The 27,408-nt window shown below is 46.4% G+C and overlaps 1 protein-coding gene across 4 annotated transcripts in view; it reads left to right on the top strand.

Moving 5' to 3' along the window:
- The window catches only part of FHDC1 (FH2 domain containing 1), a 42,619-nt gene extending 17,738 nt beyond the window's left edge, over positions 1-24,881 (top strand). For all 4 annotated transcript variants that reach the window (XM_042935278.1, XM_042935279.1, XM_042935276.1 and 1 more), the window contains 8 exons: positions 5,600-5,685; positions 5,773-5,873; positions 9,805-9,875; positions 9,976-10,083; positions 12,113-12,183; positions 14,247-14,364; positions 18,151-18,315; positions 20,560-24,881. In XM_042935278.1, coding sequence (XP_042791212.1) covers positions 5,600-5,685; positions 5,773-5,873; positions 9,805-9,875; positions 9,976-10,083; positions 12,113-12,183; positions 14,247-14,364; positions 18,151-18,315; positions 20,560-22,581 — 2,742 coding nt within the window. In that variant the 3' untranslated portion in view covers positions 22,582-24,881. The remainder of the gene's footprint in view (positions 1-5,599; positions 5,686-5,772; positions 5,874-9,804; positions 9,876-9,975; positions 10,084-12,112; positions 12,184-14,246; positions 14,365-18,150; positions 18,316-20,559) is intronic.
- The last annotated feature ends 2,527 nt before the right edge of the window (positions 24,882-27,408 follow it).

Here is a 27,408-nt window from a genome sequence, read left to right as displayed (position 1 = left end):
TGGAGTTAGGGAATCTAGGTTTAAACTGGAGCTGTACCCTTGCAAGTTTCCTAACTCCAGTGAACTCAGTTTCCACACCTATGCAGAGAGGACGATGGTGCTTGCCTCGCTGGATTGTCACGATGCTGAAAGCCTAGCTATGCGCTGGATGTGGTACTCGGCATGTGGGACCTGAATATGAACTTTGGTTTCCTTTTCCATCTTCCAGTGATGGTTTTTGCCTAGGCTGTACCCAGGTTATTTTATAAATACATACACTTTTTAAACAAAAAAGTAAAACGAAACCGCTTTGGGATGGATATGCTCTAAAATTTTGGAGAGGTAGGTAAACTGGTAATAAATGTCTAATTGACTAAAAGGTGAAAATTGCTGTGATAGCAATATAGTACTACAATATAAAGTTATTGATCTTTTTTTTGGACTGAATTAACTGTTGAATGGTTAGGAGCTTGATAGAAAAAAACAGTTTATAACATTGTCATGGTGCCGATTATTTTTGAAGAAGGGGACCCTGAAAAACTTCAGTAAGAAATTACATGAATACATATGCTTGTAAACATTTGAATAATACAGAATCTTAAAGTAAAAAGTGTAAGTTATCCTTTCTACACATACCACTGCTTCCTCCTCCCGCATCCCTCTCTTCTTCCCAGACATAATTTATGGAATTCGACTTTAGTGCCATTGAGAACAAGAGAAGTATATATCTGTAATTTTTCTTTTATATCGATCAATGATAAACTCACAATGCCAACTTGAGGGTCTTACGAGGTAACTGGATATTCTAGGTGTATTTGGTAACCTGAACCTCTCTTTCTATGTCAGGTTTTCTGTTTGCAAATTAAGTGTAATTTATCTAAGCTAAGATTAATTAACAGCATTTATTAATGTTAGTGGAGGGTCTTAAAGTCCTGAAGGGAAGGTACATTAAATCATAATTTACCCTGGGTCTTATATGCTAAACAGTCCTTAGTCTTTTTCTTTTTCTTTTTCTCTTTTTTTAATGTAAAGAATGAGAGTCCCAAAAACCTTTAATGAGGATGGATAGGATTTAATTGATTTGAATTTTAAAAGGATTGAGTTGTTCTCAAAATCTTACTCCTGCTTGGGCTTTTTTCGTGCCTCCTCCTTAGGGCTGTTCTGGTTCCCACTCCTAACTGACCTCATCGTTTATTTAAGTGAGGATCAGATTTGATAGTACATGTGAATATGCTCTAAAAAACTCTGAGTTTCTAACTAAATGGAGGTTAGGCATGGGGGAGACTGCCAGCTTTGTGCCATGAAGAGCTGGCAGATTAAGTACAGTTTTCTTAATGTCTTCATTTCTAATTTTAAATTCAGAGGTGATTAGAGAATGCAAAGGCTGTGGAAGACTCTGGGATTTTTCAGAGAAGCAGCTTAGCTGTCAAACCTCTCGTGTTTAAAAGAACCCTGCTTTTTGAGTTGTGTGTGGGATATAATTCAAATGTGTGGTGGGGGGGATGTTAAGGGCAAGATGACGAAAACCCACCCAGGCACTGCCCTGAGTCCTGAGGCTTTCACTCACCCCCAGACAATTAGCTGACCCCGGAGACAGTGTCCTGCTGGGATGAAACACCTCCCTGGGATCCCGACAGGCGTCCCAGCCACTGAGCCAGGCTGCAGCTGCTGCTCCCTCCTCTGCAGGGTCATCCTCAGTCTGAATATCCGACAAGCTTGGTCACACTCCTTCTTGTTTACATTACTGACTCTTGGCTTCAGTTCACCACACCCTCCACACTCAACTGGGAGCTTCCTTCAGCAGGAACACCCTGACAGTCCCCCGGGCATCTTGGCGCCCCTCCCTAACCCACTCTGGGGCTCTGCACTGGCCTGGCCAGGGGAGTCTTAGGGAAAGCCGAAGCCACCTCATGACCAGTGCCGCCTGCAAGGCCTTGTTGTGAGTGCTGCATGGCCTCTGGCACCACCCGGACCAGGGCCGACCCCAGAGTCTTGGTGGAGGGTGGAGGATGGGGATGAGGCCAAGAGGGAGTCAGTGCCAAGTGAGAGAGGTTTAGGAATGTGGCAGAAATATGTTAATAAATGCACAAGTGTCTGCGTAACTGCATGTTGCTAAGTCTGTGGTGTAACGTTCTGTGCTCGTTTTTTGCACAAGAAGGGACTAAACATTTATTGAGTGTCCCCATGTTCCAGGCACTGGGCAGGGCAAAATCCAGTCGAGCGAGATAATGTGCTCAAGTGCGTCCATAGCCCAGTGCCTGGCACATAGAAAGTCACTAAACCATAGCTGGGATTATTTAGTGTGTCTCTTTCATTTAATTCTCCTAGCAACATTGTAAGATACTCCTCATTTTACAGAGGGGAAACTGAGGCTCACACAAGTTAGCCAGAGCCCATCTAGTGGCACATAGTTGATAAGCCGTTGAGGAAGGTGGATTTGCACGTGATTTGAGCCCACAACAGTTCCTTCTGCTGCGCTCCACTGCCTCCCTTTGAGGAAGGAAGGGCAAAGGTTCTCAAGACCCCGCCTTGCACCGCACTGGCTTCCCAGCCTTTTCATCGCCCCTACTTTCACAGAGGACCAGTGTGAGTGTCACTTGAATGATACCGTAATCTTATCAGCATGTTGAAAATACGAGCGGAAACAGCCCTTTTCTGTCCCGCATTCTCAGCTGACAAGCCAGCAGAAGGTTAATTTGTTTTCAGGATCTCTCTGCCCTTCACCACAAATCTTTTATCTGGCGTTGTTTGTTCATCTCGCCTTAAACTCTTAGTTGAAACTTGCAGAGGAAGAGGGTAGACCCAGAAATAAAAGCAGTGGGAGTGGGTTCTTTGTCCTGAAAAGTATTCCTGTGCCCAGAGAGGGGACAGGGAAGAGGCTTGTGTAGGAGCCGGGAGGACGTTGGAAGGGAGCCCTGACCCAGCCTGCAAGCCCTTCCCTGTGTTGGGGCTGGTGCCCCGTCCCTGCATCACTGTCAAGGATAAAGGGCGGGAAGGTGGTAGAGATTTTCTGTTCTCTCTGGCATCAGGTTGGTTGCGTCCTTTGACATTTTCATCACTTCATCCCTACCTTCTTTGCTGACTCTGCCCCTGGGAGGGGAATGACAGGGGGGAAGCCCCAAGGTCTTCTGTTGGGTGAGTTTGTTGGTGGGAAATCTTGCTATTTCAAGGCCATGTGAGTGGAATTAGATGGGATGAAGGAGGTCTGCCCTTTGGAATGTGTGAGTCTTAAGGAGCATGCTGTTTGCTATTAGGACAGAAACCGGGCACAGCCAGGTCATAATGAGAGTCACTTGGCTCAGCCAACAAAATTATGCCTAACAATGTTTGATAAATGCTGTTTGATGATGACGAGAATGCACAATAATTATAGGGTTTGTTCACCTCTCTTTTACCTCCCTACCACTGCGAAGGTACGATAATCCCTCTTAATGAACATAAGGCTCATTTTGAAATGGAACTAAGAACTGTATACATGGCACTTAAATTCAGGACTATCTTTCCATCACCATTCTCTTGAAATCCATAAACATTTTTTTAGCTCTTTATACAAGTGAAGGAGATTAATCATTGTTCAGTTAGAGTTGAGCACATGTTTAATAGAAATATCTACCAAGTTGATTTAGCATGACCTATTCCTATGTTTTAGACAGAAAATTGTGCTGTTTTCAGAAGCTTTGCACATGCTGCATAGATGGTCTTACAAAAGGTACAACCTCAATCTGCCCCTGCCCATATATAGTGAACTACCAAACTCTAGTTCACAAGGGATCAGGATTCATCCTGTGGCTTTCTCGGTTCAGCCAGGCACTGGTTTGGGTTTAGCTAAACCAGAAATTCCGTCTGCCCTTAAACTGAGTATGGCTAAAAATGGTAAATTCACTTTGGGGCCCTAAAGGTAGGGGAAATAATGCAGTTTGATAAATGGCTATTTTCTGCCCGTTGGGGAAAAAAAACCCAAAACCAAAAACACCACAGTCTTAACCACCAGTGAGTCTGCACTATTACGTTTTGAATTTTCAGGTAGTTGATGTAGCTACTTCAGCTTGTGGATCTTTGCAGATTTTCCCTCCCCTGTGTTTTGGAACTGTCGTTTCCTATTTTCCAAGAGACAGAGACATCATGTTATTTTTATGGGACCCCCCCATAACCCAGGGGATGGAAGAGAGTAGTAAGCTTTATAAAGAGTCCTGAGAGATGGTAGGTGCTTATTGGCAACAGTTAGCTGCAGAGATAGGCCGTCTACTTAAAAGTAGTCCCAAGGTTCTACTTACCGTAAAGTATTTTTGTTGGAAGATGCTATACTACTACAGGGGACGTAAAAGAGTTTCTTCCACTGGGTGGGTCCCGTTTTCTATGTGAGGAAGGCATTGACTTGCTCTGATGCAGTTTGAGAACTCTCTCTTTGCTTCCATCCCCACCTGCTAGCTGTTTGGCTATGTTCCCATGTCAGAACTCTTTTGTTTTTCTTTGCTATGGTTGAAGGAATAACTTTTAGTTGAGTTTAATGTTTTACAAGAGTAATGCATGTTCATTGTAGACGTGAGAAAATAAAAATGAGCAGCAGAAGAAAACAATAGTCGCCTTAATCCTATCACCCGTGTAAGTGGCCCTTTTTAGTCTTTTGCCTGTGTATAAGGTGTGTACATGGAGGGTGGGGGGGGCATAGTGGACGCTTTTTAAAAAATTTATAGAAATGGGATCTGACTGTATATATTGTTTTATTACTTGATTTTTTTCATAGGGGGAAGTTTTGACCTTGACCTCAGCTGCTTAAGCCATTTTCCTTTTTACCTTCCTTCTGGAGAGCCAGAGTGTAGTGGCCTCAGCACACAGTATCCCCTTCCTATAAAGTTACTCTTGTGGAGGGGGACTTGGGCCACAGCAAGGTCGGTTAGCACTTACCCAGTCAGAATATTTTATATCCAGAATACCCAAAATATTAAGATTTTTTCATTAAGAACTTAGAGGACCAGGGGCGCCTGGGTGGCTCAGTCGGTTAAGCGTCCGACTTCAGCTCAGGTCACGATCTCGCGGTCCGCGAGTTCAAGCCCCGCGTCGGGCTCTGGGCTGATGGCTCAGAGCCTGGAGCTTGCTTCCGATTCTTTGTCTCCCTCTCTCTCTGCCCCTCCCCCGTTCATGCTGTGTCTCTCTCTGTCTCAAAAATAAATAAACGTTAAAAAAAAAATTTTAAAAACAAACAAAAAAAGAACTTAGAGGACCATGTTATAATGGTAACCCAGTCTTTTCTGTCTTCTCCCAGTGATCTCCCTTCCAGATTATAACTTTACAGAAAATTTTCATCCTTAGATCTGACCCTTTAGTAACCTCCCTGAGGATTCCTGTGGCTCCGGTTCTGTGGTTTGATCGGGATTGTTTATACCCACAAACGTGACACAACTCTTCTCTTTCTGATTTGTTTGGTTTATCTTCTTTCAAAAAACAACATAGTAAATGTGGTGATTGCCTTTTCTGTCTTTTCTTGGACCTACATTTTTGATTTGAATTGAGCACTGAAGTCTCATTTTCTTAAAGGAATTTTAAGACGAAATTTAAAATAATGTTACCTTTTAATCATAAGTTATTTTTTTGTCTGCCTTCTTTTCCATTTGTCTTTTAGATAAAGAAATTAAAAACATTTAGTGGAGATGTGTCCAAGCTGTCGCTGGCAGATTCCTTTCTGCACTACTTGATTCAGGTGCCAAAGTAAGGATAATCCATCACTCTTCTTTTCAGAGTAAGGTTTTAAAATTAATGACATAAAATTCTACAGTTTTACTTTTTATTTTTCAGCTATTCACTTCGGATTGAAGCCATGGTGCTAAAGAAGGAATTTTTACCTTCTTGTTCTTCTCTATACACAGACATAACAATTCTAAGAACTGCTACAAAAGGTAAGTGAATGCGTGATGCTTCGTGTAATTTGTTTTTATTAATTTTGGTAGCAGTTTATTTTATTTTAATATTTATTCTTTTCTTACTCGTTTTTGAGAGACCGAGGGAGACAGAGTGCGAGTGGGGGAGGGGCAGAGATAGAGGGAGACACAGAATCCGAAGCAGGCTTCAGGCTCTGAGCTGCCAGCACAGAGTCCAATGCAGGGCTCGAACTCACAAACCGTGAGATCATGACCTGAGCTGAAGTCGGATGCTTAACCGATTGAGCCACCCAGGCACCCCAAATATTTATTCTTTTTAGTAAGCATTCTTCTCTTAATTTTTACAAATTCATTTACTTTTTTAATTCCAGTGTGCTTAATGTACAGTATGATCTTAGTTTCAGGTGTGCAATGTAGTGTTCAACAATTCTATACATCACTCGGTGTTCATCATGACAAGTGCACTCCATAATCCCTATCACCTCTTCCTCCCATCCCCCCACCTACCTCCCCTCTGGTAAACACCAGTTTGTTCTCTGTAATTAAGTCTGTTTTCTTGTTTGTCTCTTTTTCTCTGTTTTTGTTTCTTCCATTCCACATATGAGTGAAATCATTTGTCTTTCTCTGACTTATTTCATTTGTCTTTCTCTGACTTATTTCTTTTGTCTTTCTCTGACTTATTTCACTTAGCATTATATCCTCTAGATCCATGCATATTGTTGCCAATGACAAGATTTCATTGTTTTTTATAGTTGACTAATGTTCCATTGTATATATATATATATACACCATGTTTTCTTTATCCATTCATCAGTCAGTGGACACTTGGGTTGCTTGCATATCTTGGCTATCGTAAATAATGCTGCTATAAACATAGGGGTGCATGTATCCCTTTGAATTAGTGTTTTCATATATTTGGGGTAAATACCCAGTAGTGGAATTACCAGATCATATGGTAATTCTATTTTTCAGTTTTTGAGGAACCTCTGTACTGTTTCCCACAGTGGCTGCACCAGCTTGGTATTAGCCTTTTTTTTTTTTTTATCTTAAAAAAATTTTTTTTAATGTTTATTTCTTTTTGGGAGACAGAGTGCAAGCGGGGTGGGGCGGAGGGGGGAGGCAGAGAGAGAGGGAGTCACAGAATCTGAAGCAGGCTCCAGGCTCTGAGCTGTCAGCACAGAGACTGACACAGGGCTCGAACCCACGAAGCGCGGGATTGTGACCTGAGTGGAAGTCGGACGCTTAACCGACTGACCCACCCAGGAGTCCCGGTATAAGCTTATTTTTAAAAACTATTCAATTGATGGGGCGCCTGGGTGGCTCAGTCGGTTAAGCGTCCGACTTCAGCTCAGGTCACGATCTTGCAGTCCGTGAGTTCGAGCCCCGCGTCGGGCTCTGGGCTGATGGCTCGGAGCCTGGAGCCTGCTTCCGATTCTGTGTCTCCCTCTCTCTCTGCCCCTCCCCTGTTCATACTCTGTCTCTCTCTGTCTCAAAAATAAATAAAACGGTGAAAAAATAAATAAAAATTAAAAAAATAAATAAATAAAAACTATTCAATTGAAATTAGAAGTGCAAGCGCCTAGATCTGCTACACCCTAAAAAGGGAAATGAGATATTACCTGGGATGACAATTAAGGTTTATTTCCATTTACTTTCCTCCCTAATTAATTGATTAATTAGTCCATTAATTAGCCAATTAATCCATCAGTGAGCATATTATCCTCCTGTAGAAGAAGGTTTCTTTCATCCCAAGCTTCAGAGTAAGCCTTGCTGCTTGCAGCTTGCTCTTCTTCCTCTCCCAGGTCAGCTTTCTCTGACTATGCAGTGTGTAGTGTCTGCTTGTGGGTGCTGGCTCCTGCTCAAAGCCTGGGCGCCTAGGCCAGCTGCATTTTTCCTCCCCCACTCTGGCCCCTGGTGTCCAGGACCTGCTTTGCCGGAAGCATACCTCCTGGCCTCCTGACTCCTCCTGGGCATCTCCAGCATGACTCTTCTGCAGGTTCCTGATAGTTCTGCCCCCTGTTTCCTCTCCCACCTGCTTCCCCTCAAGACTCTAACACCTGGTGGGCTGTTTACATTTGAGAGCAGCCAATGGGTTATGTCTGTTTCTTTGAATAGCTTGCTTACGCAGCTTGGATAGACTCCTGAGAGCTGCTCTGCTGTCTCACTCCACAGTGATGAGGTTTGGCCTTCTGGCATTTCTGGCGCTGAGCAGGCAGGCCTCGCATGTGTGTGGGCACTCCTCATCTCCAAGGCAGAGTCCCTAGTGCTCCCTACCCCTCACATTTTCCAGGGTTTTCAGGGCCAGCCTGATTCCCTCTTGGTTGTTTTCTAGATTTCTAGTTATCAGTTAAGAGTAGAACTGTTGATTCCTATTTGATTTTCCTGTTTAGTTGCTCTGGTCTGTGTTGAGATAAAATGTTTCTCTTCAGTCCATCCTATTCATTTTAAGAGGAGACTAAGAATTAAGGACGATTTTTCTTCTTTCAGTAGAGAGGCCTTTTAGAATTTTTTTCCTGGGGGCGCCTGGGGAGCTCAGTCAGTTAAGCATCCAACTCGGTTCAGGTCATGATCTTTGCCGTTCGTGGGTTTGAGCCCTGCATTGGACTCTGTGCTGACAGATCAGAGCCTGGAGCACATATCATACTCTGTGTTTCCCTCTCTCTTTGCCCCTCCCCCACTTGCACTCTGCCTCTCTCTCTCTCTCCTTCAAAAATAAACATTAAAAAAAATTTTTTTTTAATTTTTTCCTGTACACCAAGGCTATCGCAGCAATGTTGGAAGAGTTGTTCTTCCTCTTCAAATCGAGTTGGAGGAATAGTTTTCATAATGAGCAAGGCAAATTTGTGGGCACGGTGGAAACGTTTCTTATCTGGTTAACCTTGAAATACTGGTCTTCTTAGATAACATAATACAGGCAATGATCCAAATGTAAGTTTTTGTAAGTAATACCACACTTATTGGAGAATATGAACTTAAAAAAATCATAGGTGACATTTTATTTTCTATATATCGTGTAATTTTAATAAGCTTTTTTTTTAGCTTCTTAAATACATTAACAATTTTTAATACTGTTTATTTGCACAGATGTGTGTACAAAAGCCTCTGTGTTTGTTAAAGAACTAATTTAAATGGGCACTTGAGTGGCTCAGTCGGTTAAGTGTCTGACTTTGGCCCAGGTCATGATCTCATGGTTCAAGGGTTCGAGCCCTACACTGGGCTCTGTGCTGACACCTTGAAGCCCATTTCACATTCTCTGCCCCCTCTCTCTTTGCTCCTCCCCTGCTCACTTTCCTCTCTCTCTCTCTCTCTCTCTCTCTCTCAAATGAACATTAAAAAGATAAATAAAAATAAAGAGCTAATTTAAAAACATATTACAGTGAGAAGCTCCTTTTTAACCTTTAAGCCAATCCAAATGAAATGTATAGTTTTGAATAAAATAAACAGATTCTCTGGGTGCTTGGCCCCTAAGGGTTAGTGCTTTGCAAGTTATTTACATGCCATCCCAACCTGTTTATTTTTTATCTCCTTGTAGCTCCTTGACTAAGCAGAATGTTGCTCTCTGTTTGCAGGTTCTATAAATGTAGTCTCAAAGGCTAATGGATATAAAGGGAAAAAATAAACAATTGCTGAGAAAAAGGTTATTCCTGTAACAGTATGCTGCTTTTCATAAGGCCTTTGCATTTTCCACTACTTGAAACTTTTCATTATGGAAGTATTTTGTGAAACTTAACTATCATACCTATTCGATTCCCAGGTAAACACTAGGACGTGGATTACCGGTAGCAAATGGTGCGTTAGATCTACCACAGCATGTGCTGCTTTATTTGTTTCCTCCAGTTTTTGTATGCAGTGTAGGGTCAGAGTTTGCTTCAGACTCTCCTGAACTTGGATGTGGTCGCTGTCGTGTGCATTTAAGCTGAAGGGACTGTGGTGTGTTCTTTTTTGACAGAGTTGATGCTGTGTGAGGAGCTACATTCAATATTACACTTGGTGCTGCAGGCGGGGAACATCATGAATGCAGTAAGTAAAATTCAAAAGCATTAAAATGTTGCGTTTCTCACTTTATTTGTCTGTGCAGAGGTATATGTATATATTTTTTCTTTTGATTTGTCTTCTTTAGGGAGGGTATGCTGGCAATGCAGTAGGATTTAAACTGTCTTCTTTGCTCAAATTGGCAGACACAAAAGCAAACAAGCCTGGGATGAATCTTCTGCACTTTGTTGCACAGGTATGTGGAAATGGTGACTTCAGAGAGAGAATGAGTGTGAATCGTCCCCGGAGGTGGGGAGGTTTTTCCCAGGTGTAAGGGGGCATCACACGGAAATAGGAAAGGGTGTGGTGGGTTCTAAGAAGGTTCTGTTTGCAGAAGCACTCTGCAGATTCCTGAGCTGAACTGTGCCTAGGGTTGTAGGACAGTAGCAAAGAGGAGGGGGTGGGGGAGGCAGGGGACAGGGTTGGCAAAAGCCGATTATGAAGGGTTCACATCCTAAATGCTGGGGAATTTGGATTCATGCTGTAGCGTTTTGGAGCCAATAGAAGTTCATGCACGGCATAATGGCATGAGCAGGCTGGCTTTGTTTTTAGGAAAATAAGGCAATATGGAGAATGGGCTGCAGTGGAGAGAGAACTAGAAATAGGGTACCTCTTGGCAGAAGTTGGCTCTGATCGCTTGGCAAGAGCTGAGAATCAGAATCCTAGCCACGCGGATGGAGAGCAGAGGCCTGGGTGTGAGACATTCCCAATGTTGGGTTGACTAGATTTGTAAGTGTAGAGTGAAGGGGTCAGAGCAGTGAAAAAGATCACCTCCACCGGTGTCCCTCTGTGAACTATAGGTTAGCTCACCTCGCCACGAGCACAGGGTTTGGTATCTTCCCCCTGTCCATCACCTCCATTTCTGACTGGGTCTTTGTGATACCGAAACAACCAATTACAAAGTAGAAAGTCAGCCAAAGACAGTTGCCTCTTTGTTGTTAAATTATCTCAAATTACGAATTACATCGATTTGTTTTTCCTTCACTGGATCACCTTTGTTGTTTTGACAGCAATCACACAGATGTAGGTTTAAGCTGGGGAGGAAGCTGGGCTCGTTTCTAGTGTGAGCTTCAGAACAGGATGGAATTAGGATTTTGACTTGTCCTTTATTAGCTGTACTTCCTCAGACAAGTTACTGAAACATTAAGACCCTCAATTTCGTCATCTAATCATGGGGCTAGTGATACTGCAAAACAGGTAACCAACAGGGTTGAAGGGGATCATTCCATAAAGTGCCAGACTCGTGTTTGGCACAGAGTAAGCGCTCCGTAAATAATACACACAATTACTATGACATTCTTCAGAAGACAAAGGACATGTTGAACTCGGGGCTAATTTAAAAGTTAATTTTCAGGGCATTAAAACCAGAAAATGTCTTCCTTACCCTATGTGCCTTGAAGGTAGCCTTCTGGCAGTTCTTTTATTTATTTATTTAAAAGGTTTTTGTTGTTGTTTTTGTTGTTTTGGTTTGGTTTTGGTTTTGGTTTTGTTTTCTTGAGAGAAAAGCATGTGAGTGGGGGAAGGGGCAAAGAGAGGGAGAGAATTCCAAGCAGGCTCTGTGCTGTCAGCTCAGAGCCCAGCATGGGGCTCAGTCTCACGAACTGTAAGATCCTGACCTGGGCCAAAATGAAGAGTCAGACGCTTAACCAAATGAGCCACCCGGTGCTCCCCTGGCAGTCCTTTTAGATCCACGTATCCAGGTGCTCTCTGTAACTTGGTCCCTACCCATGTGGGGATGTTTCCGGAGTTGGTGATTGCTTCCTTCATACCTACCTTTCTTGTATCCTCTGAACAGATGAAGAATGCAAATACCTCCATGGCTTGTGCACCTTCTGATTAAAGTCATTTTGCAAACTGGTTTAACAGCTGAAGGTATCTTGGTCATATACAGGCACACTCATAGGTATGGGTGGTATTTAAGCAGAATTTATTGGATTCTCTTAGAAACAATGGGCCCTGCTAAGCTACCACCCACTTCCATTGACTCTGCATGCACATGAATTGTATTTCACGTCAGGATCGGTTGCTCTGGGAAGTTAAATATATCTTGAGAGTAGGGGAGTTCTGGTAAATCTTGTTAAGAATATCAGAGTTCATGTTTCAGTGAATTGCTTTGAATATACCAAGCATAAAAACAAGAACTTTAAGGTTCCTTTAAGCCTTGGGAAAATTGTTTCCTTCCAGTTTTATACATACAGTGAGAGAAAATTCTGTTTTTATTCTAGGAAGCCCAAAAGAAAGATGCCATTCTTCTAAACTTTTCTGAAAAATTGCATCACGTTCAGGAGGCTGCTAGGTAAGCAAGGAAGACTGAAAGTGAATTGTTAAGATTCGCATTTTTTGAAGCTATTTTTTAATGAAAACTGGTGAAGATATTATAACTTTAAAAAGTTTTGTCTTGTTGAATTTTCAGACCTTCCTTTTATTTGCTTACAGAGGTGTGTGTGCATCTTTGGAAATTGGGGGTTTTGAAAACTTAATCTTTTATTTTTAAGCTAAAAACCCCATTTCAGTCTTTTCTAATGAATATCATCAGTGTAAAAACAGTATGGATTGAGAACTTCAAATCCCTCCACACCCAACAGGTAGAGCTCAAACAACACAGCCTATTACCTCGGGAGTTGGCATATATCAGTCAAACGTCTAGGGCTGTTTCCCTGTAGAATCTAACATGGTACATTGATTTTCTATTGCATTAGAAGAAGTTGGAACCATACCAAGGGTTGTGAAAGGATTGTATTTAAATTAGTCACTCAACAGAGAAAGTAGCTACCGAACATAAAGCTGTGTTTACATCACTTTAATTTGCTTCTTATCCCAGTGTAAATGAGTGTTTTAATGTAGCTATAATCTGTGTATATGTACTATGTTGAGTTCCGTGTTTTTATTTTTTATAAGTTTATTTATTTTGAGAGAGAGCACGGGAGGGGTGGAGAGAGAGGGAGAGAGGGAATCCCAGACAGGCTCCGCATTGTCATGTCAGTGCAGAGCCTGATGTGGGGCTCGAACTCATGAACTGTGAGATCACAACCTGACCCAAAATCAAGAGTCGGACCCTCAGCCAGCTGAGCCACCCAGGCTCCCCAGAGTTCCGTGTTTTTAAATTTACAGCACATATCTATGTATCCAGTGGTAAATCCAGCTTTCCCAGAAAGAAGCCCTAATTTGTAGTACCTGCTGATTTCCATAGTGTAAATACTGCTACGGTGGCAGATTTCAAGCTACCCGTGTGGCCTTACTGAGGGAGGAGCTGGGAGGGGATGCCAACACCCACAGTGGCCTCTTGCAAGCTGGCTCCGGCACCCTTCGTGTTACCTGCTTGTTATCTGTGTGACTGTTTCTAGTTAGGGGAGCCATGAACCATATGCATAAATACACAAGCCGCAGCTTTTCAAGCTAAGCCCTGTCATTGGCCAGTGGCTCAGTATTATTAACTGTGAACATCTAACCACAGATTACATGTCTTTCCCAAAGGGAAATTATTGGTCCAAAGTTGTGAATAGTTCATAGTTCATGTTTATAGATTTTCAGATTATTCCCCCAAAGAATGAGCATCTTAAAAGATATAAACTGTTTCGGTTTTGAATTTCTGAAAGCAACTTGTGTGAGAATATTTTTTCCTCTGACTAGTATAGAAATGTTACTAAGAGGTGTACATAGAAATAATCATTACATTTTTGTTCTGACATTTCTGGTTAGATGGGAAAGTTCAGCTAGATGCTGTCTTAGAAAAAAACCTAGTCAGTAAAGTTTGTTTCTTTGAAATAGAAGATGAGGTATCCTGGTGAAGTACAGACAGATCATAAATGGATGCTGATGACCAGTGAAGGTGGAAAACGTGATTGCACGACGAAAAGTTAGAATTTGCGATAGAAGCAGGAAAGCATTCTAGTTTATGAATTTGCTAAGTGAATTGCACTGGGTTTTAGGTATCACCTATTCACTTTACCTGGTGACAAAAATATCACTCAGTGCACTACCAATCTTGATGTGATGTGTGTAACAAAGGCCTTGTGATCAGTTCTGTCATTTCTTTGCAGAATTGTTAGCTGCATGGTTAGTTCTCTCTGAAATACCGAGTGCTTACTCTGGCTGTCTGTGGCCACATGAAGTCTGCTTAGTATCTCCTTATTGCCCTTAATGTCTACACTGCCTTGCTTTCCGTGAGTTAGAGCTTTTGCATTGGTTCCAGAGGGAAGTCTAAGTATCTGAGTCTAAGTACAGGGGTGGTAAATGTCATCGCGGTAGTTCTGCCCTTCTGTTTCTAGGTTTGACCAACGGCTAGTCTCGTTTGACGTGCCTGCGTGACACATGGCTTCCCTGTGCCAACTGCCCACTCTCTCCCCTTTCTTCTTTCAGATTATCTCTGGATAACACGGAGGCAGAACTGCGCTCGCTCTTTATCAGGACGAGATCTCTGAGGGAAAACATTCAGCGGGATGGTGAACTTTGTCAGCAGGTGGAAGATTTCCTTCAGGTTTGTGGGTGATTTGAGTCCGTCTCTCGTTTCGGCTCCAGGCACCCGGCAGGGCTGGTTAAATCTGCACGCGTTTGTGGAAGCAGCGGGTTCCGGTTCATATATTTTTTCCCCAGCTCAGTAGAAGGAACTTTGTATTTCAATGCCCATTCCTTGCCGCATTGGTTTTCTGGCAGGCGTTGTTGAATGAGGTCTGCACGTAAGGTGTTTGCTTAGGGCTGGCCTCCCTTTACCCCTGCTCCCCGTCCATCATTGCCCCGCGCTGTAGCCAACTGGTATCGGCATGTGGTGCTGACCCTTGACGGCATATGCGTGGCAGTTCAGGTTTTGCTTCAAAACCGCAGTGTACGAGTTCTTGCCTCCTAATCCAACTTTTGGACAACAGAAGGGAGTTCCACGGAAATCATAGACACCTGACAACTTGGGCTGTTGTTCCTTCACTTGTTTTTATTCAAGAAACAAGCCAGGTTTTGGCATGTTTTTATAATGAGAGCGGGAGCACACACGATAGCCGTGACTATCAACACCCCAAACACATCAGCCGCACAGGGTGTGTCGGGAGCTGCTCTGAATAACATCAACAAAAAACAGCCGAGTGGACGTGTTTGTGACAGCTCACTGTGACTCACTAATCACATAGTCTGACATACTTCTTGTATCTTCCTTATTTAAAAAAAAGGGGCAGGTTTTCATGCTTTTGGTCTCCAGGGAAGTGGTATGCTACTGTCAGTATCCGTGCTTTGTGCCTTTCGAGGCGGCACATGTGCAGCACGGCCACCCTTGGTGCCGGGAACGGCGTGCTCCGAAGGTCCTGCCAACCTCAGCTTTCACTCGTTTCCTCGGAATTAAGCTACATCAAATATTGGAAGTTGCAGCTCCCATCAGCGAACACTTTGGTTCTGCTGCACGTTTATTTTTATGATTAAATATGTATTTTCTTTCAGATATAACCAAACAAATACTCTGTTTAAAGTGCACAGATTTTTCTCCACAATGCAGACACCACCATAAAATACCTAACAGGTAGGAAAGCTGGGGTACCTGGGTGACTCAGTTGGTTAAGCGTCCAACTTCGGCTCAGGTCATGATCTCACGGCTTGTGAGTTCGAGCCCCACATCGGGCTCTGTGCTGACAGCTCGGAGCCTGGAGCCTGCTTCGGATTCTGTGTCTCCCTCTCTCTCTCTGCCCCTCCCCCACTCACTCCCTCTCTCTCTCAAAAATAAACATACATTAAAAAAAAAATTATGGTCTAACAGGTAGGAAAGCTCTTAGCAGTAAGCACATGCAGACAAATGAGAGAAATCCAGAAATACGGGGGGAAGGCCCATCCCACAGTGAGATGAGAATCCTGGATCTCTCATTCCCTGGCTCTTACATTAAATATTAATATTTTATGCTACATAGCAGCACAGGAAGGTTTATGATGAAAAGCAGCTCTGTCTTAGCCGTGCCCCTAGGCTGCTCTTTAAAGGCAACCTTGTTTGACTCTAAATGCTTCTTTCTCGTAATCATTTTTATCTTTGTAAATAAAATGTTCTCATACAGCTATTTATTTTTCTTTTTTATATTCAATTTCTTTTTAAATGGTGGGGGGGGCAGGTATTAATATTATAAGGTAGGGTGGGGTCAGGCCATGAAGGGAAAACGTTGGACTTTGTGCTCTTAGCCATGGGGAAACATTGAAGTTTTTTGAGCAGAGAAAAGACAAGAACACAGTCTTGCAAATCTCTGTCAGTATTTTGACCCTCTGGGCAAGAAATAACGAATACGTTGGTTTGGAACTTTAGTCTGGAGCAAACAAGTGAGACACGGAAAGTGGAGTCTCCTGGCACGGCTACTGATATCTTGTCCATTATACTTGGCCAGTGTGGCTCTGGACGGCCATTTGTGGTCCTGACTGCAAAAATTAAGTCTTGGCAAAAGACTCTGAGCCGGGTGATTTTTCACACCCGTATTTGGAATGTTTCACTTTCCCAAGTCCTAAGGGTGACCGCAGTGCATGTTAAGTTTTTCCTTCCTGGTTTTCTCTCGATCCCCACAGGATCTAGTGATGAGACATGGGAGGAGGAGCTAAGCTAATCTATCCCATGTAGATAGATTCTTGTCAAGAGTCCTATTTTTCTGCTGTTGAGTTTTTCTTGGCTGGAATCCACCTTTCCCCCTGTGGAAGAATGACAGGCAAAGATTTATCTTTTCATGAATACCCTTCTCTCCATAAAGAATAATGCAGCATGAATGCGCACACTGCCTCAGGCTACTGACTCAGATGGTTACTTTCTCTGGTATCTGGTTTCCTGAATAGTTTTGGTTTCCTACTACCTCTTGAGTGTGTTTGGTGTAAGGAAAGGACTCTTATGGGGGAGAGTGTGTGGGAGCGGGTGAGAGGTGACGTGTCTCCTCAGAACTTCTCTTCCTTCTCCAAGCATGTTTCAGCAGCGATCCCACTCCATGAGGGCGGGCAGTCCATCGCTTCACATTTCCTAGGCCGGTCCTTCCACTCAAAGGAAGTGTCTCAAATAGAAGCCTTTTTAAGAACAAGATCTGTGTGATTTATAAAGTCACGTACTTCACGCATTCCTTCTTCACATAAGCCTTGTTCCCTGGTGAAAAAGAAGGTTGACTTGAGTGTGATCCCACGTAATTTGGTCCCCATGCGGCTGTGGCTCCTCTAACCTGCTGCTTCCTCATTTCAGCTCAACATGAAATATCCCCAACATGTCAGGGAAGTGTGCTCGTGCGCCTGATAGGTCCCCATCCTGAAAGGGCTGAGAGCTCACTGGAGGAGAGCAAACCTCTTTCGTTTCTGTTTCTTTGTTGTGTTCGGCACCTAAATCTGTAGGGGCACTGGAGACTTTGTCCTGGAAGAATGAGGAGGAGGTGAAGAAGTGAAGAGGATGGATTTGTGTAGGGCAGTAATTCCTGTCCATGGGGGCTCATCGGGGTCTCCTGCAGTTTTAATAAAATACCAGTGGCAGTTACACCTCAGACGTACTGAATCGCATGGGTGGGGTATGAGCATGCACTGTCGACACAGCATCTGAGCTGACTTGGATAAGCACCATGGTTAGGAAGTCTTGGCTGGGGCATTTGTCTAGGCACAGGGGCTTCCAGTCCTATGGGATGACATTGACGCTGATACAGGTCACTTGAGATGAGGCTTAAAGTCCTCCTCCACAGGATAACTCATCAGTATGAGTGACTTTTGGCACCCTGAAGTGAACCCTTGGTCAATATCAGACTTTTTTTTAAATGTTTATGTATTTTTGAGAGAGAGAGAGAGAAAAGGGACAGAGGATCCAAGGTGGGCTCTGTGCTGACAACAGCGAGCCCAGTGGTGGGTCTCGAACTCACAAACTATGAGATGATGACCTGAGCCAAAGTCCAACGACACTCAACCGTCTGAGCCACCCGGGCGCCCCAAGACTCACTTAGAAGGAAGAACAGATACAGAATGAGTTTTCCTTAATAAAACCAACGTTACGCCTATGTCATTTTTCAGTAGCCTTAAAGGCCACCATTTTGTCAGAGGCATTCTGTAGATTAAAGCTCTTTAGGCGCATTTGTTGCTTCCAGGCCTTTACACCGGAGTTCACCTTGCTTCCCCAGGGCTTTGTTTGGGTTGAATTATTTTCCTTTTGGCTCTGAGTGCATTGGGTTTGCAATCCACCTTCCCTTCTCGACTTGAAATTGAGCCCAGGAGCAGGGCTTCCCCGGGCACTAGACGGCGCACAGAGAGTCTCCTCACTGCTGTTGACTTGAGCGTGTGCTTGTTTGTTTTCCCGCAGTTCGCTGTGGAAAAGCTGACAGAACTGGAGCGCTGGAAGCAAGAGCTCCAGGACGAGGCCCACACCCTTATAGACTTTTTCTGTGAAGACAAAGAAACCATGAAACTGGACGAGTGCCTTCAGATCTTTAGAGATTTTTGTGTCAAATTCAACAAAGCAGTTAAGGTATGACCGATGGCATCTCCCTGTTTTCTGAGTTGTTTGGATTTTTGTTTTTCGCTTTCCGCACCCAGCCCTCTGTCCCTGGCAGAAAGATGGGTCAACATTTCCACGCTTTCAGGGAAGTCTGGCCCAGGCAGCATTGCCACGCTCTCAGTTGGGGTTACCGGGAAGTGTCTGTGCCATCCTGGCCCCGAGCACCTCCCGGTTGCCAGGAGCCCAGCGTTGGCTGCCTCCGCTAAGGTGCTGCTCACACCAACACCTGCTTTGATGCCCTGAAAGCGTTATGTTAGTAAAGTTCATCTATGATGGCAGCCGTGATATTAACAAGTGTCTTTGAAGATCCTGAGTGTCTCCCTCCCCCCCCTCCCCAGGAGAGAATTTCCCCTTTGGGGGAACCCTTTGTTGCGGTGGGATGATTGGAAGGTGTTCTCTCACCTGTTTCGGGCACCACGGCTATTGCCAGGCAGTGGGCACTGCAGAAACCGTGTCCTCCTCAGCCAGAGCAGGCTTAGAAATCCTCAAGCACTTAGGGGTCTGTTGCCGTCTGAGCAATACGGCCGCGTTTCTTGCCTTTTAGCCTCCGATTCCAGTCATCTCTGGGTTCAGTGTAGGAGCCAGAAAACTCTGGGTTCCTTGGCTTTGCAAATACAACTTCTCATCTGTCCGTTAAAGACAAAACGACACCCCTTTACTTCAAGTGGTGGTGAGGAACCAAATACTTGTGCGCGTTATCCCTCCCCCGTATTTAAATGCAGGTTTGTCCATAGCTGAATTCCTTTGCGGGACTGGTCACATTTCCCTCCAGCCCTGAGTAGGCCAGAGTGACTTGAGTCCTCAACCCCTCCTTCCTCTCTCCAGCTAAGAGAAGGAGGCTGAGCCTGTGGCCACGTTTCCTCTCCCTTGTCCAAGCAGTGAGCTCAGCAGAGGGGGGCGGTGGTGGGTGGTAGAGGCCAAATTGGCTCTTTCTGAGGCCCTCACTCCCTGTCAGAATTCTGCAGGCCCAAGAGGCCACCTGTGTGATTCTCTCCGCCCAGCTGTTCTGAGCGCCAGGACCTGGCCCCACTCCCACCGCAGGCAGCTTTGGGGGAGAGGGCCTGGGGGACCTGGGACACTGGAGAGGCTGGACCAGAGCTGCAGGAAGGGCCATGCCTCCCCAGCCAGAGCCAGAGTCTCGAGGAAACTTGGAGGGGAAGTCCACCATTTGAGGAAATTGATCTTCAAGTAAAAAGTACTACCAATAACAGGCGTGGCTTGTGAGATCCGAGGGACTTGGCACCGAGGGACTGCATGCTCCCATTCCCCAGAGACACAGGCTCCACGGAGCTGAGGTCATCCAGGGTCAGCCGGGGCGCCTCCTCTGGGCCCTTGGGTCCCTGGAGGTCGAACGGAGCCAGTCCTGTCACCAGCTCATGCTCCTTAATCCCCAGAGCCAATGGCGAGAGCGGAGAGGACCGGGCTGCAACGATACAGATGTATTTAGGTGATACAAATATATTTAAAGTGCACAGCCAGGTGGTAAAATGTGCTTTAGCATATACATTTGTTCTGGTTCAGTTTTGCTGGGGTGAGGCCTGGGTACTTGGAGCTGGGTGAAGGGTAATCGAAGGATTTATAAAGCAAATCATCTTGTCTGATTGTGGAAGGGGGTGGAGCATGAGGGACCGAGCCAACATGACCTCTCTGGTGTTCTTTACTGAAGAGCATTCAGGGAACAGAGATTTGAAAGGCATCTCTTAATATCTAGCGTATACATTTATACATCCAAAGCGTTAAGTAGAATGTGCTGCTCGTGTGTGTGTAGATGCAGTCAACACAGATGCCACAGGGAGGTTTGATCTCTGACTCCTTTTTTTCCTCTCCGCCATTGCTTAACTCCCCCTTCCCTGGAAGTCCTTTCCATCTTGCCCTGCTTAGAAGCCAAGTTGGGTTCCCTTGGAAATGAAGTGGCAGGCATGTGTGGAATCACAGCCTACATTTAGAGGACAGTGCCTTGACTGGAAAGCTGCAAGTTGGGCCCAGGGACGATAAGCTTAGATTGGTGGGGCCACCCCCACGCAGCTTTGGGAGAACTAGCCCTGTCCACACCCACACAGGTGCAAACACCAGTATCTCTCTTGGTGAAGCTTACGCTGGGCTCTCCTCCCTGCGTGTATATCTCACTGGAGTCTTAGGACAGGTGGCTCTGGAGTTGCACACACGTTCCACACGTCTCATGCGTCTTGGGGCTTCTCTCCACCCCTCGTTCAGGACAACCAGGACCGGGCGGTGCAGGAGCTGAGACAGCTGCAGCGGCTGAAGGAGCGGGAGCAGAAGCGTCGCTCCTGGGCAGCTGGGGAGCTCGGGGGCTTCTGCCGGAGCAGCAGTGAGAATGATGTGGAGCTGCTGACCAAGAAGGGCACAGAGGACCTGCCCCCCTTCCTGCAGCCCAGGCCCGTCAGCCCTTCCTACCGACCTCCTAACGCCCGCCGCTCTCGCCTTTCCCTGGGCGCCTTTGCTGACCGGGAGCTGCTGACCTTCCTGGAGAGTTCCACCGGCAGCCCCGAGGAGCCCAGCAAGTTTAACAGCTTGCCCCGGAGCAGCCCCCGGCAAGCCCGGCCCACACTGGCCTGGATGGAGCCTGGGGGCCCGAGGGCCCAGGACCCCAGCCACGCACGCAGACCTCAGGCCTCACAGAGCCAGGAGGAGGCCCCTGAGCCACCCTCATCTTGGCAGAGCCAGCTCCCAGTCCCCCGAGCCGAGGACCCTGCGCCCCTCTTCCCTCGAGCTCGGCGCAGTGGGGTGGGCATCCTCCAAAAGAGGAACAGCGAGCCCATGGGCCTGGCTCCCGCCCGGTCCCCTCCGCTCTCACCATTGGCTCTGGGGATTAAGGAGCATGAGCTGGTGACAGGACTGGCTCAGTTCGACCTCCAGGGACCCAAGGGCCCAGAGGAGGCGCCCCGGCTGACCCTGAATGACCTCAGCTCCGTGGAGCCCGTGTCTCTGGGGGATGGGAGCATGCAGTCCCTCGCTGTCGGCCACAGTGGCCTGCTGCCTGTGAGCTCAAGTGCCCCAGGGGGTCTCAGCCCAGCCCTGCAGGGGGATGACGGATCTGCCCCCGACCAACCTAGTGGCGAGGCTCTGGTATCTGTAGGCAGCAGCGACCCTGAGAGCAAAGACCCCGGCCCTTTGTTCTACATCTCGGATGCCACCGACTGCTCGCTGACCCTGGACTGCTCGGAGCCAGGGGAGGGGGGGGGTGGGGATGGCTCCCTGTCCTCTGGGGCTGGAGAGACAGGCAGCCAGGTCTCCTCTCACCCTCCTTCCAGCCCCCCCGGGGAGGCTTCTGCTCCCCTCTCCGGGAAGAGTGAGCCCAGCTGCAAGGACGCCCTTCCCAGGGACAGACCTGCCAAAGGGAAGGATGTGACAACACCAAAGAGAAGCTCCCTCAGAGAGGCGTCCCAGGGGACCTCCAAGGCAGTGAGTGCCAGGCGGAGCCAAGGGGCGGCGCCCAAGCCTGTGCGGACCTTGACAGCCTCCGAGAGCGAGAGCATGCGTAAAGTCGTGCCCATCTCCAGGTCGAGCCGCAGCTCGGTGGGCTGGAAGCGGCCGCCTGGGGACACCCCCAGCAGCCCAGCACAGCAGCAGTGGTCGCGCCGGAGCTCCGTGCGGGGGACCTCGGAAGTGTCACCCAGGAGGCCCTCTACAGGGGCTGTGACCGTGCCAGAGGAGCCGAGGCTGGCGAGGGGGAGCGGCAGCTCTGGCAGCGTCCGGCTTGGGAAGGAACACCCCCTGCAGCCCAGGGGCTCGTTCAAGAAGCCCAGCGCCAAGCCCCTCAGGAACGTCCCCAGACAGAAGCCCGAGGAAAATAAAATCTGCCGCTCCAACTCCGAGAGCCCTGAAGAGGAGCCCAAGGCCCCGCCGCCCCCCAGCGTGCCCCGTGTCCCGCCTCCCGTGCCGAGCTTTGCCCGGAACACAGTTGCGTCCTCATCTCGGTCCATGAGAACAGATTCTCCTCCCGTGGCCAAGGCTCCTGGCATCACTCGGACTGTTTCCCAGCGTCAGCCGAGGCCGAAGGGTAGCCCCGAGGATGCCATCCCCAAGGACAGCGGCACCCTGCGGCGGGCCAGTAGCGCCCGGGCCCCCAAAAAGTGTCCGGAGTCTGCTGGGGGTCCCAGTGCCAACACAGAGACCCCTCCAAAGGGCCGAGGGGCTGGGGAAAGGGCCTCCCTTAGACTGAAAAACTCAGATCCGACCACACTGGGGAAAACCCTCGATCCCTCACGGAAGTGATAGGTGTCTGTCCTCTCGCTGCTGGGGGCTCAGGTGGTGAGGACTGACTCCTGTGACAGTCCAGCACCGGATGTCTCTGTTCACATAAAGTCACCCCCTGGTGCCAGCCACTAACGCTCATGTCACCGAAGGTGTGGTCCGGGAGGCTGGTGGACTGCCACCCACTGTGACGCCTCCTGCTGTAAAGTCCCCAGTCTGGATGTGCACCATGACGGCTGGCACCTCACACACTCCTCCCCAAGCAGAGACCGCATGAAAAACATAGATGTCTGAGATGACATTCTTCTGTACGGAGTAAAAGAATTTTGGCCAGTTTGCCTATTCCAAACTTATTTTTGAATATTACAAAAACTGCATATTTTAGTTCCTTTTGCAGAATGAAATGCCTCCTAGGAAAAAAGACAAAACTCTTAATATGAAGACATTTTTATTTTCCTGTGTTCCCTGGCCTCAGGGTTCCACCTGCCCACACACCGTCCATTGCTGGCAACTGGACTTCTCTGCAGGCCCTGGGTGCTCTGTGATTGGCACCGTCTCCTCGAAGGCTCTCTGTGTTGCTCATCTTTCTGTGTGTGACTTCGGGTGAGGGTTTGCTTGTGAGCAGGAGGGAAAGTGAGACTGGTGCGTGGAAATCGGATGCTCCCATGTGCTCAGGACAGGCACCATGGGCAGCGCCTTCCCTGCCGACGGGGAGCCGCCCCTGGGAGAAATGCTGGATCTTCCGGAACTTAGAAGTGCCATATTTTAATGGAAAGGCATTGAGGGGCTGTTTGGCTGAGCACACCTGCCCCTTCTGTGTTTCCCCATTTGTGTATCTGTTATAAAACTGAGTGAAGGCTGCTATGATCTGGGATCGCTCTAGTTACAGGGAAAAACAAACCCTTCTGTCTCCCAGTCTTGTCCCTCCCTTCTCTCTCTGCCTGCAGCCAGCCCTTCCTTCTCTTGTGAATGCAACACAAAGCCGGGAGGGTCTGTGTGTATTATTTATGCCACTGATGATGCTTCTTAATGTCAATGTCTGTTCTTTGTGGTACAACGGTTTTTAAGTCCTGAGAAAAAAATAATTTTTTTTTAAACAAAAAACAAAAAACAAAAAAAAAAAAACTAAAAACAAAACAAAAAAGAAAAAAAAAAGAAACTACTTTCAGAAGAATTTATATCATCAGGAAATTTTGGGGAAAAAAAGGCTTTATTCAAAAGGGAGAAAATGTGTACTGTTTCTACTCACTGCCCATTTCACTACTTCCTTTTGAGGCTAATTAGGAAATGAAGCAATTCTGGAAACTTCCTTGTTATTTTAAAGTCATCCCCCACTCTTTTTCACTTTTGGTCATTTATTGAAACTGTAGTGACACCTTGGTGTAGATCCAACAGCGGTAGATGGATTTCAGCGAATCCACATGGTTGATGTTACAATCTTCCTCCTGTAGAATGTTGCCTTTCATCCAAATTAATTGGAAACTGAGCTTCCCTAAGTCAGCCAGATTGAAAAGGTAAATTTTATGATTGAAGAAGTAAGGCACCTGACCGCCAAATCTCTTATAAAAATAGCCTTGAATACGTATTTCACGGGCCCCACAAAATGGTTATGGGAATCCTATAGTGTTTTTCACCATCTCAAAAAGCCTAAGAAATCATATATTTAACCGTGCAGATAACAACATTCAAGGCACAGGGCCCGTGGTTGGGTGGAAAAGGACGAAAGAGATCAAAAGTTTGTGGATAGCGATGGGGTCAGGACCTCCAGGTAGGATCCTGGGAACCAGGGTCCCAGTCCCTGCTTGGTCACTGATGCTATGTGACTTTGGCAAATCACTCCCTCTCCCTAAGCCTCTGTTTCCCAGTCTACGGAAGTTGGGGCACGGCTTCAGTGATGGCTTCTAAAGGTCCCTTAGCTCAAAGAGAGAGCTATTATTATCAACAACCAAGGACCCACCTGCCCCAGGACCAGCTTCTCCAAACCAACCCCCAGCACCTCCATAGCAGAGGCCTCAACGTCAAAGGCCTGCTTAAAATAAAGCACCTTCAGAATGTGTTGTTGCTTTGAAATCTAATAAGCTGAGTTTCTTGAGAAGCGGCATTTTACTTAGCCCTGTGGACCCTATGTGTATGCATCTGTGTGAGCAGATGATCATTCTATTACCTTTTATTGGTAGTAAGCTTTGAAAAATAATTTAAGTATCTAATGCAGAAATGTAAATAAATTTCTATATAAATTTGTTTAAGATGAACTGAATGTATTTAAAGGCTCATTTATATGTTCTTTTATGTAACATGTAGTTTAATAAAGTTCCTGTTTATGGGAGTTGTGTTTTATCCTCAACTTGCTCTGCTGATGGGTGTGTATGTGTGGGATCCTGGGGGAAGAGTATATAATTTCCTGCACACAGAAGAGCCCCGATATAGGAGGTACAACAGCTTTGAGATACAGCAGTCTTGTCCTCAAAAGGCTGAAGAGCCAAATTAGGCTGTTAGTGTGTGTCCTCTCGGGAGCAGAGTCTGTGTTTACCTGAAGGCCTAGAAAGCAGGCCTCGTGCCAGACCCGTGGGAATGCAAGCATTGCATCTGACACGCAGGCCGTCGATGGAATGTTCAGCACCTCATACATGCTCACATTGTTCCATGTTTTGGGCCAAGCTTTGTGTAATCTCTGTGGGGCCAGCAAGTCTGGATCTGCTCCTATGTGTCCTCATGCATTTTGGCTCAGGACACTATTGGGAAATCACAGCTCACTTCTGTGGCTGCCTTAGGAATGAGCAGAGAGGGAGGGAAGTATGGCTTTATTTGAAATGCAGTGCTGGTGCTTATTTGAGAAGAGAGGGGAATTGTTCAGAAGGTGCACCTCATACCTCAGGGGTTCATGTCAAGTTTTAGTCCTGGCTACTCTTGCGCTTTATCTGAAACGGTTTACAGGTTGATCCCTGGGTCAGGCACTGAGAGATAGATGAGTAGATGATGTCCTTGTGAGTTGCTGTCTGCCCCCATGAACTCTGAGAGCCTGGTTCTGCTTGTTACAAGCTGGTTGGGCCACTGGACCCCTTCCTGTACCTTCAACCTATTGTACCAGGGGTTACTGACATCAAAAAAAGACTTCATTTGCACAGTGGGTCTCAAGTAGTTTTAACCCTTTTATTTTATGACTTTGAAAAGGAACCTGTGTTCCAGTCCTCCTGAAGATACATGTTGAGTTTAATGGGGCCACAGTTCCTAATTGTTCATTCAAGATTCTGCTTATTTGTGTAGAATAGTTTGGTGGAACTATTAATTCATCCCTGCAAGGTGAACAAATTCACCAACTTCTGCCTCTAAGGGTGCAATAGCCTGCCTGCTCCCATCTGGCAATGATGTAAGCTTTACGCCCAACGTGGGACTCAAACTTGCAACCTCGAGATCAAGAGTCACATGCTCTACTGACTGAGCCATCTAGACAGCCCTCAATTCTTATACTTTTGATTCATGCTCCAGTCCTGCCCCCCAACAACAAAAAAAAGCAGTTTTTTGTTTGGCTGGTTGGGTTTTTTGGTATGTGTCCTCAAACACAAATAAGCATCAATGTATAAACCAAATTAGAAGAAGGAACATTGCATCTCGTAACTCATTAAGTGCTCTCGAAAATTATTTGGGCCATGGGGCACATGGCTGACTCAGTCGGTCGAGTGTCTGACTCTTTTTATGTTTTTATGTTTATTTATTTCTGAGAGAGAGAGAGAAACACAGGTGGGGAGCAAAGAGAGAGGGAGAGAGAGAATCTGAAGTAGGCTCTGCTGACAGCAGAGAACCGGATGCGGGGTGCGAACTCACGAACCATGAGATTATGACCTAAGCCAAAATCAGAAGCTTAATCCACTGAGCCACCCAGGCACCCACGTCTGACTCTTGATTTTGGCTCAGGTCATGACCTCAAGGTTCATAGGGTCGAGCCCCTCATCAGACTCTGTGCTGACAGAGTCTGCTTGGGATTCTTTCTCTCCCTTTCTGTCCCTGTCCCACCCCTGCTCACTCTCTGTCTCTCTTTCTGTCTGTCTAAAAATATAAAATAAAATAGTGAATTTCTTAAAAAAAATTTATTTGGGCCATGAACACACAAAAACACGGAGGACGGTGGGTCAGCAGAGTCACTTTCTAGTCAGCGTCTATGGAGTAACCATGCATAGCTTGGACTGCATCTGTGGCAGGGTTGAAGATAACCCAGAGCAGGCTCTACCTGGGAATTTTTTCATCTGCAAATATCTTCCAGTAAAGTGTCCTAGGGCTCATTGAATCACCTCGGTGAAGACAAAAGTAACATTCTTGTAGGTGAAGAAAATGGCTTTTCTGTCTTCCAGGCCACAGCTCTGCAGTGAAGCTTTTGGCTTCCTGGTTGGTAGGTAGGACCCCACTACAGGAGAGGTCAAAGCCATGGACAGCACTCAAAGTCCAGTCATTCATTGGCCCTTGACCCAGGGCCCACCAGGAGCCTGGCACAGCCTGACCGTCGGCCTGTGGGACAAAGGTGCCTGGTCCTTCAAAGAAGATCTGCTTGAGGTCCCTATTGATGCATTCATGCCAGGCCTTTGGAATCACGCCTGGAGTTTGCCCCCAGCCTCCCTGGAAACATTCAAGGGCTGAGTCATAGGCCAATGATGTTTCCCGCGTCTGCTTGCAATTAGATGATGAAGAGTTGAGAATGCACTTTCCCAGAGCAGCTGTGTCATGCGTTATAGGCAGGTTTCTAGGCCAGCCCATGAAAAACCTATTGAACTCATCCATGGGTGGACCAGGGCATCGACATCTCTATACAGGAGACCTCACTTGTCGCAGAGTTCCTACAGGAAAATGCCAGGGTGC

Source organism: Panthera leo, chromosome B1 (assembly GCF_018350215.1).
Source record: "Panthera leo isolate Ple1 chromosome B1, P.leo_Ple1_pat1.1, whole genome shotgun sequence".
Lineage (NCBI taxonomy): Eukaryota > Metazoa > Chordata > Mammalia > Carnivora > Felidae > Panthera > Panthera leo.
The sequence above is the reverse complement of the archived record's forward strand: the minus strand, read 5'-3'. Positions and strand labels throughout refer to the sequence as shown.